We start from the raw sequence: 10,592 nt of genomic DNA, 5'->3' as shown, positions 1-10,592 counted from the left end.
AGACTCCTCAGGAGGACGTGGTGGGTCTAGGGAAGGAGTCACTGATGATGACATTGAGACGAGGGAAGACGATGCGTTGGCAGCTGCTTTGCTAGTACCCCGAGACTGGGTGAGAGAGGATGAGGAGGATGAAGAGGGCTTGGTCATCCACTCTACCAAGTCGTTGGCATGTTGCGGCTCAACATGTCCAGCTGCCGAAAAGAAGGACAAGCGTGTCCCATGGCCACTTGCTGATGACGATGGACCGCATCCAGCACTGTTGTCTCTAGACACAGAGCCTGCTTGCCCTCTTTTATTGGCTCGTGCCTGTCTGCCTCTCCTTGTTGGCCTTGCAGACATGGTAATGGACTGCAGGGAGATGGGAAAAACAGCAATTGGATAGTGTCATTTGTGCTGCAGGCACACAACACCCACTAACTCCTTCAGATGGCTCTATTAGAGAACAGCAATAAACATAGATACAGGTGTATACTGAGCTGGAGGCACACAACACCCACTAACTCCTGCAGACGCCGGAACACTACACAAGGCCGCCGCGCTGGTGGCCTTATATAGTGTGGGGCATGTACTAAACAGCCTGAGCTATAATTGGCCACAGGCATCCTGCCTGTGGCCAATTATGGCTCTCCTCGCTGCCGGCGCTGTGATTGGCCAAGCATGCAGGGTCACAGTGCATGCTTGGCCAATCATGAGCCAGCAATGCACTGCGATGGTGCAGTGCATTGTGGGCCATGAGTGCCACGCGAATTTAGCAGGAACGGCCCACAGAGTTCCGGCTTTGCCGAACGGGCGAACAGCTGGTGTTCGAGTTGAACATGCATTCGACTCGAACACCAACCTCATCCCTATTGGTGATACATTAGTCTTCCACAGAACCGGTATGCAAGCTTTCGCTGCAGTCAACAGGTGTCTTAGTAAAGAATTTTTATATTTTACAATGGATAGAGGAATATCATGTGGTAAAAACGCTGCAGGATTTTCTTCCAGAGACACATCAGTAATTTCTTTAACTGTTTTAGAGACCGTCTTCCAGAATTCTTTCAACCCTTCACATTCCCATAAAATGTGTAGCTCTGACATCGCCAACAGACATTCGACACCTGGGGATATATTCAGTGCAATACTTACGGTGTTCTATACCACCTAGTGTTCTATACCACCTAGTGCCTTCCACAAGCTGCAGCATACTGCCAGGTTTGCTCCAGTGATGAAGAGGGAGGAGGCACATCTCCAATGAGACAGGATGCCCTCCGGGGGCAGCTTAGGGGCGGCACACCGACTGAATCACACCACAGAGCTCTGCCTGTGCAGGGCGCTGCCTCTGGACGTAATTCTAAAAGTTCTTTGGTGAGGGCCTTTTTTGAGACAATTGCATCAAATCGCACCGCTGCTATTTACAACATATGTCTCAAGCGTATCTCGCGTGGCCAAAACATCAGCCGCTTGGGCACCACATGCTTGACCAGACATATGTTGACCTGCCATGCAGCTCGTTGGAAGCATACCTCAAAGACCCACACCAAAGAACAAAGTGGACCTCTCCTTGCTCCTCATCAGCTGGCATCTCCAACCCCACTAGACCTTCAGTCCTCTCTGAAACCTGCACTGAGAGGAATGAAGGTATAGAATTAGGTGTGTCACAGCCAAGTGCTTGCTGGCACTCTGCTAGCAGTACACCCACGTCCGATTGTAGCAGGCAAATTTCCCTGCCCCAGCTGCTGGACCGTAGAAAGAAGTTCACTCCCAGCCATCCACATGCCCAGCGGTTGAATGCCAGCTTGGCTAAATTGCTAGCACTTCAACTGCTGCCTTTTCAGTTGGTAGACTCGGCCCCCTTCCGTGAGTTTGTGCAATGTGCGGTTCCTCAGTGGCAGGTCCCCAAACGACACTTTTTCTCACGGAAGGCGATTTATGGCTCTCTACTGGCATGTGGAAGGCAATGTCCTTGCCTCGCTGGACAGGGCGGTCAGTGGTAAGGTGCATAATACCGCTGACTCATGGTCCAGCAGGCATGGACAGGGACATTACCTGTCTTTCACGGCCCATTGGGTCACTCTTCTGGCAGCTGGGAAGGGTGCAGGACAAGGTGCAGTAGTGTTGGAGGTTGTTCTGCTACCACGCCTCCAAAATACTACTACTGGTTGTGACACACCTCTCTCCTCCACCCCCTCCTCTTCTTCTTCCTCCATGGCCTCTTCCAGTGCTCTGTACTCAGAACCATCGGTGCTCCGTAGGCGTTCAAGGGGCTACGCAAGTACGCAGGCAAAACGATGCCATGCCGTGCTTGCGCTGGTTTGTTTGGGGGACAGGAGCCACACTGGGGCAGATATTTTGTCAGCTCTGCAGGGGCAGGCCGAGAGGTGGTTGACACCATGCCAGCTTAAGCCAGGAATGGTGGTTTGCAACAATGGCACCAACCTCCTCTCTGCCCTCCGACAGGGACAACTGACCCATGTGCCCTGTGTGGCACACATCCTTAACCTGGTGGTGCAGCGGTTCTTGGGCAGGTATCCGGGCTTACAGGATGCCCTGAAGCATGCTAGGAAAGTCTGTGTGCATTTCCGCTGATCTTTTAATGCCAGTGCTCGGCTGGCTAAGCTCGATAAGGAGTTGAACTTCCCCAAGAACCGCCTTATATGTGACATGCCCACCAGGTGGAACTCAACGTTGGCCATGCTGCAGTGGCTGCACATGCAGCAGAGGGCCATCAATGAGTACCTGTGCGACTACGGCACCAGGACAGGGTCAGGGAAGCTCGTTTTTTTTCTCACCACGCCAGTGGGGCATGATCAGGGATGCATGCACTGTCCTGTCACCGTTTGAGGAGGCCACAAGTATGGTGAGCAGTGACAGTGCATGCATCAGTGACACTGTACCTCTTGTCCACCTTTTGGAGCATACGCTGCGTGGAATAATGGACAGGGCATTTGAGGCAGAACAGAGGCAGGAGGAGGAGGACTTCCTTGCCTCTCAAGGCCCCCTTTATCCAGACAGTGTTCCTGCTGCCCCACCCATCACACAGGAAGAGGAGGAGGAGGAGCAGGTGGAGGAGGATGATTGTGTCAGCACGGAGGTGGAGCCTGGCACTTAGCATCAGCAGCAGCAGTCTTGTAGGGATGATTTACAGTCCCAAGAAACCCGTAGACTTCTACGTGGCTAGGAGGAGCTGGCTGCGGAACATGTTGCCCTTAGTGACCCAGAGGACTCCGGATTGAATGCCTCAGCTAACCTACGCTGCATGGCCTCCCTGATCCTGCAAAGCCTGAGGAAGAATCCTCGTATTCTTCGGATCAAGGAGAGGGACCATTACTGGCTGGCCACTCTCCTTGATCCACGGTACAAGGGTAAGGTTGCCGACCTAATCTTGCCATTGCAGAGAGAGCAGAGGATGAGACATCTCCGGGAAGCCTTGCAGAAAGGTCTGTGCAACGCGTTCCCAGAGACTGGGAGGTTACAAGCTCCTGGTCCTGGACAACATGTTGCTGAGGCTTCAGTCAGAAGGAGCGGTGGAGAAGGTGGCCGTCTGATTTTGAGTTACTGGCCTGTCCTGCATCCAGCGTTCTTTCGGAACGCACCTTCAGTGCTGCTGGTGGCTTTGTAACCGATCACAGGGTGTGCCTGTCCACCGACTCGGTTGATCGACTGACCTTTATAAAGATGAATCAGTCTTGGATCACCACCAGATACCAAGCACCTGAAGCTGATGTAACCGAATAATTTTTGGGGAAATATCACATCCCTTCAAGACTGCCTATGCTGATGCTGAGTGATTGTCCTGTTATGTTGACTGTCTATCCTCTTCCTCCTCTGCTGATATCTTGGAAGAACATTTTTGGTTCTGGATGATGGCACCAGCCCAATTTTTCAGCCCCTGTTTATCAGGGGCGTGTAATTAAAATTTCTGATGGAATGCTTTACAGCAGGGCTCATTCCTGCACTCCAGCTAGAGTATATGGGAGAGGTTGCAGTGTCGTGGCACCAGCACCAGTGCCTAAGGCCCAATTTTTCTGCCCCTGTTTAACAGGGGCATGTAATTACAATTTTTGATACAATGCTTTGCAGCAGGGCTCATTCCTGCACTCCAAATAGAGTATATGGGAGAGGTTGCAGTGTCGTGGCACCAGCACCAGTGTCTAAGGCTCAATTTTTCAGCCCCTGTTTAACAGGGGCATGTGATTACAATTTTTGATGCAATGCTTTGCAGCAGGGCTCATTCCTGCAATCCAAGTAGAGTATATGGTAGAGGTTGCAGTGTATAGGCACAATTTTTTAGCCCCTGTTTAACAGGGGCATGTAATACAATTTGTGATGCAATGCTTTGTAGCGGGGCTCATTCCCAGCTCCAACTCCAACTAGGTTATCTGGGAGAGGTTGCAGTGTTGTGGCACCAGCAAGCAGTGCCTAAGGCCCAATTTTTCAGCCCCTGTTTAACAGGGGCATGTAATTACAATTCTTGATATAATATTTCACAGCAGGGCCCGTTCCTGTGCCCACCCAGAGTAACTGTGAGGACTTATAGTGTTGTGGCACCAGCCCCACCACCACAACCACCAAAGGCCCAATTTTTTTACCACTGTTCAACAACGGCATGTAATTACAATTCTTGATATAATTGTTCACAGCAGGGCACTCCAGCAAGAGTCACTTTGAGGGATAACAGTGTTGTGGCAACACCAACACCTTAGGCCCCTATTTCTGCAGAGCATATAGGACAGGCCCCTACTTTCAAACATCCAACTTACAAACGTCTCCTACTTGCAAACGGACGGAGACAACAGTAAGTGAGCTACACTTTAAAAATGTACCAGTTAAAAATTACAAATAGATTCTACTTAACACAACAAACTTACACAGTCCCTGTCTTGTTTACACCGCCTGTATACTGCTGTTCTGAGTATATAGGGCCTGGGGGCCCCACGCCTTTCCTTTTTTTAATATGGGTATCCGTACAAGACCCAAAGGGTGATTTTCATTCGTATTGCCGGAACCAGATATTACATTAAAACCACAAGCAGTTTTAAAAGACTTTTTTTCCGTTAAATTTCATTTTGTGCAGGGACTGTTCTAAACACTGGAAACACGTGCCACTACACAGGCATACTATAGACACCCCCCAGGCATGATATTTAAAGGAATATTTCACTTTTTTTTTTCACTTTAATCGTCATTAAAATCAGTGCAACCGAAAAAACGGACGTTTTTCAAAACATTTTAGTCTTTGACCCATGTCCCCTGGGGCAGGAGCCTGGTCCCCAAACCCTTTTTAGGACAATATCTTGCATATTAGCCATTCAAATTAGCATTTTTTATGTTGAACCCATAGACTTCAATGGGGTTCTAAAGTTCTGGTGCGAACCGAACCGGGGGGTGTTCGGCTCATCCCTAATCACCAACAAGGGCACAATGGTTAGCAAGGATAACAGAGATTCAGCAGATGGAAAATCTTACTTTGAGGTTGATGGAGCAGGATGAGAAATATCGGAGAGTATGGGCTCCCTATATGATATATAGGGAACAGAACCCTTAAAGATTAGAGCAAAAATTCCAGGGGGGTTTAATATTCCTTTTTTTTTACCTCTTTTTCTATTTATCTTATTGTTTTTTGTTTTGTTTTTTCCTTTTGGTGTGTTTCTTCTTGAGGATAACCAGAGAGGATTCTGGTTAAGGAAAAATATTACAAAAGTTTAATTATTATGAATAAGATTATTACGGAAGTATGAGAAGTTGAGCTTGAATAAGTACAACTAAATAGAAGTCATTAAGGTTGAGTGTTATTGATGTGTTGGTGAAAATGTCTTACTACTTTTGTGAAAGAAAATAAAGAATTTATTAAAAAAAAAAAAAAAAGAATGACAGCTTGTTCTGTGCAGAATCATTCAGGAACACAGTGGACCTGGGGCTATACTAATTTATACCAAACACATATCTGAAGTCTATAATTTGAATACTTTGGGATTAATTGGGGATATGAGAAGAGAGTGTTCAAGAATTATGAGGTTGTGGTTTGAAGCACTGATATTTTTTCATAAAGTTTCATGTGTTCCTACTTCAAAAATATGCATAAACCTCCAATTGGGATTTTTAAGACAATGAAAACTATTCATTTGAGTAAAAAATAATTTATTAACATATAAATATAAATACATAGGTCAAAAATTAGATAAATAGAATTTCACCATTACACAGACATCACATAATGTTAAAAGGCACAATGCATATTTGGAGAAAATGAAAGAAAGGGATACATCATACTACAAATTACAATCACCACAAGTTCACAACAGTGGCCTTTCAACATATATTTCAAGAAAAGTCTTCCTCAGAGAAAATTGTATCACAATCTAAAGAAAATTAACCCTTTCATGACAAAGCCTGTTTTTGGCATTTGGTGTTTACAAGTTAAAATCCATATTTTTTGCTAGAAAATTACTTGGAACCCCCAAACATTATATATATATTTATTTTTTAGCAGAGACTCTAGAGAATAAAATGGCGATTGTTGCAATATTTTATGTCACACGGTATTTGCGCAGCGGTGTTTTAAACGCAACTTTTTGGGAAAAGGGATACTTTCATGAATTAAAAAAAAACAAAACAGTAAAATTAGCCCAATTTTTTTTTGCATAATGTGAAAGATAATGTTACGCCGAGTAAATAGATACCAAATATGTCACACTTTATAATTGCACACACTCGTGGAATGACGCCAAACTATGGTACCTAAAAATCTCAATAGGTAACGCTTTAAAGATTTTTTACGGTTACCAGGCTAGAGTTACAGAGGAGGTCTAGTGCTAGAATTATTTCTCTCGCTCTGACAATCGCGGCGATACCTCACATGTGTGATTTTAACACTGTTTACATATGCGGGCGTGACTTCCATATGCGTTTTCTTAATAAATTGTTTTAAAAAAAAAAAAATTTGATCACTTTTATTGCTATCACAAGAAATGTAAACATCCCTTGTGACAGTAATAGGTGGTGACAGATACTCTTTATGGAGGGATCGGGGGTCTAAAAGACCCCCCGATCCCTCCTTTACACTTAAAAGTATAAAATATTTAGATTGCCAGTTTCAGCGACTCTGAATACTGTATATATTTTTAAATCCGGCGCCATTGGCAGCCGAGTAAACGGGAAGTGACGTCATGACGTCGCTTCCGTGTTTACTATTAGGAGACTGGATGAAGCCGCTTACGGCTTCATTCCAGTCCCTGCCCAGCAGCCGGAGGCATTGGATTGTGCATTGGTGCTCCCGATTGAGCAGGAGCACCGATAAGAGCGGTGCGAGGAGGCGGGAGGGGGGACGTCCCCTCCCGCTCCTCCAGCATAACAGCCGAGCGGTTTTTAGCTGCATCGGTTGTTATGGCTGGAAAGCCAATTGCCCACTGTGAAAAACGGTACCGGGATGATGCCTGCAGGTGCGGGCATCATCCCGGTATAACCCCCGTAAGCCGAGTACGCCCATCTGCGTACGCTCGGCGGGAAGGGGTGGTCACAATGTTATAAGCTTTATGCATATATCACATGTAGTGTAATTAGACAGAGTGATTGCTAAACCACTTACATCTATCTTATGCACCTAGTAGACAACAGATAGTGCATTCCCAGTGTCCGAGTGAGAGGCTCCAGTCCTCAAATAACCCAAACTGCCATATAATCTCTACAAGACAGCTGGATATATTGAAATAATCCCAATAATGGTATTCCAAGTATTGATGCTTGATGGCTGTATAGAGCATATATAGAAAAGAAAGGAGAGGGGCAATGAGAAGGATCCCCCCACACCTATATATATGTATGAGACCCAAGGACAAATCCCCTCCGAGGGGGAGGATACAAAAAATATGTCCAGGCCCCAATCAAACAATTAGGAGTCCACACTCACTGATGAACCCCTTTGGCTGTACACCAAGGGAAAGAATGGCGCCATTGGCCGTCCCTGGAATCCTTTTGAATAGTGTGGGCAGGGGAGAGGCGCCGCATCACTGTGGTGATGCAGCATGTCCCGTCATCCTGGCAGGCTAGACACATGATGCCGCTGAATCACAACGCAGGTGCGGTGTGGCGTAGTCATGTGACTGGCGGACATGACAGGATCACCGCCATGTTGGAGAAGGGCAACGCCCAACAGTGGAGCAGTTCAAAGCACTGGGGGTAGGATGACATTGTGTCAGTCCCAAACGAGAAGACCTGGACACGACTCGTTGTCATTACCTGTAAGAAAGATGCCCCCATCCTGGGAGATGTAAAATAGTGTGGCGTGGGGATCTGTCTGGCAGGAAATCCACGCCAGCAGATTGGCCACAAAGGAGGTGTGGCAAGATGGAACACCATGGGGGCACCTCTATGCCGCGAGGCCTGCAGCACACACAACTGGATCATTACTCCAACCACTCCAGGATTCCTAGAGCAGATGGGGGAAAGACCCATGGGGACTGATACTCACCGACACATAGAATCCCCTCACCTGAACTGGTTCAAGGTCTGGGGTGGAGGTGCCACAGTGTCATATCAGGCACCATGGCCCCCCTGTGTCGGGTAGAGATAAGGCAGGAAGGGTAGGCTCCTATGTGAGAGGAGACCAAAAGAGGGGAACAGACCATAAAATCAACTCTTGACACTGGGAATCCCCTAAGTTGCACAGAAAGGCTCCTATGTGAGAGGAGACCAAAAGAGGGGAACAGACCATAAAATCAACTCTTGACACTGGGAATCCCCTAAGTTGCACAGAAAGTTGACTTGAAAAAAATGTGCTGAAGTGTTGGTTGTAAACTGTTCCCTTTATGTGGTAGATGTAAACTGTTCAGACTTAAGATCAGTACAATTTTTAATTCAAATTTTGTCTTTGCGTTCGATAATATTCCACCTTCCATACTTGTTTTCTCTTGGAGAAATCTTGTTACATTAATCCGTACTACTTCATTATATTTCTGACACTAATTAGTCCATAAGCGGCAAGTGTAACAACTATGGTCCACTGGGAGCACTTGGATGCTGTGACTGCAAAATCTTAAGTAATGAGTGAGCTGACAACTTTATGAAACCTATAAAAACTAAACTGAATTCAAGAGAAAAGAAATGCGATAAGAGTCACACTAATATCCAAAGGGCTTCTGTGAATTCAAATTTTCACTTTACAGAGTTTAGCTTGAATAGAACATTTTAAGAATTTTTGATTCTGCAAGACATATATCCACGTTATGAGTTTATCTCTACAGAATGTCTCGGTAACTATTACCAACTTTGTTCTGGTGGGGCTTATTGAGATTGAATCATTTCGATATGTATGTGCTCCTTTGGCTTTTGCATTATTTACAATCACATTGTTTATGAGTTCTATGATTGTCTATATAACATGGACAGAGAAAAGCTTGCATGAACCTATGTACATCTTTATATGCGTCTTGGTTATCAATGGCATGGTGGGGAACTTATCATATTATCCCAAGCTGGCCATTGACTTGTTGTCTAGATGCTCAACCATTTCATTTACAGGATGTTTCTTTCAATCTTTCTGTCTCCAGTTGTATGGAACTAGTGAAATGTATTTTTTTACGGCAATGGCAATTGACCGATATCTGGCTGTAGGCCACCCTCTGAAATACCACACTCTGATGACCAACTTTACACCTCTAATAATATCACTTGCCATATATATTTTTATACTGGTGACAATAACTGTGAGTGTAATATTAACATTGAGACTAACTTTTTGTAAGGTAAATATCAACAATATCTATTGTGAGATTGCAGCAATTCAACAGCTTGCTTGTAACGATCTAACAGTTAACATTATCTATGGAATAACTTTGACCTTGTCCACCATAATAGCCTGTGTGCTTGTAATAATGTACTCTTACATAAGAACAATTGTCATCTGTCTGAAACTTTCTATGGAATCCTCTCAGAAAGCTCTGCATACATTAATGACTCACATATTGGCCTTCTCCATTTATATTGTCACCCTCTTGTTCATTAATTTAAGGTCCAGGATAAATTGGGGCTCTGTATCAACTAATTTTCATGTTATCATACCTTTGATTGGTACCAGCATAGCTATTTCTGCAAACCCTCTGATCTACGGGATTAGGACCAAAGCTCTCAGAAATAAAATTGTATCCAACCTGCAGAAAATGGTTGGCAAAACAAAATAAAAAAAAAGTTTATATTGGTAAGGAGTCTTACCATTGTAGAGATATTTTATTTTTCTAAATACCTTTTTGGGATTATGTAAGTAACAGAGAGCTGTAGTCCAGCCTGTTAGTGTTTTCTATGCATTGTGTGTATTGTCTCAGTCACTTTCTGCTTGAGCTTGCTCTAGCAGGGTGTACTAGAGAAGTGTCATTTTGTGTTATGGATTATTATTATTTAAGGTATTTATATAGCACCATCATTTTACAGAGTGCTTTACATATCCATTGTACATTCACATCAGTCCCTAACCCCAAGGAGCTTACAATCTAAGGTCCCTAACTCACATTTGTATATTAAGGTCAGCATGTCAGGTCATCTGTATGCAGGTCCGACAGACCAACAATGACGCAATGGCAACTATTGCCTACTGGCTATTGAACTTTCTAGTTCCATCA

The 10,592-nt window shown here is 44.9% G+C and overlaps 1 protein-coding gene across 1 annotated transcript; it reads left to right on the top strand.

Moving 5' to 3' along the window:
• The first annotated feature begins 9,098 nt into the window (after positions 1–9,098).
• LOC143926862 (olfactory receptor 51E1-like) lies at positions 9,099–10,178 on the top strand. Its single transcript, XM_077450901.1, has one exon. The coding sequence runs from the start codon at positions 9,204–9,206 to the stop codon at positions 10,155–10,157; it is 954 nt and encodes a 317-aa protein (XP_077307027.1). The 5' UTR covers positions 9,099–9,203; the 3' UTR covers positions 10,158–10,178.
• Positions 10,179–10,592: the final 414 nt, after the last annotated feature.

The sequence above is a fragment of the Lithobates pipiens genome, unplaced genomic scaffold (genome assembly GCF_037356315.1).
Source record: "Lithobates pipiens isolate NorthernLeopardFrog02 unplaced genomic scaffold, aLitPip1_a1.2 Scaffold_23, whole genome shotgun sequence".
NCBI lineage: Eukaryota > Metazoa > Chordata > Amphibia > Anura > Ranidae > Lithobates > Lithobates pipiens.
The sequence above is the reverse complement of the archived record's forward strand: the minus strand, read 5'-3'. Positions and strand labels throughout refer to the sequence as shown.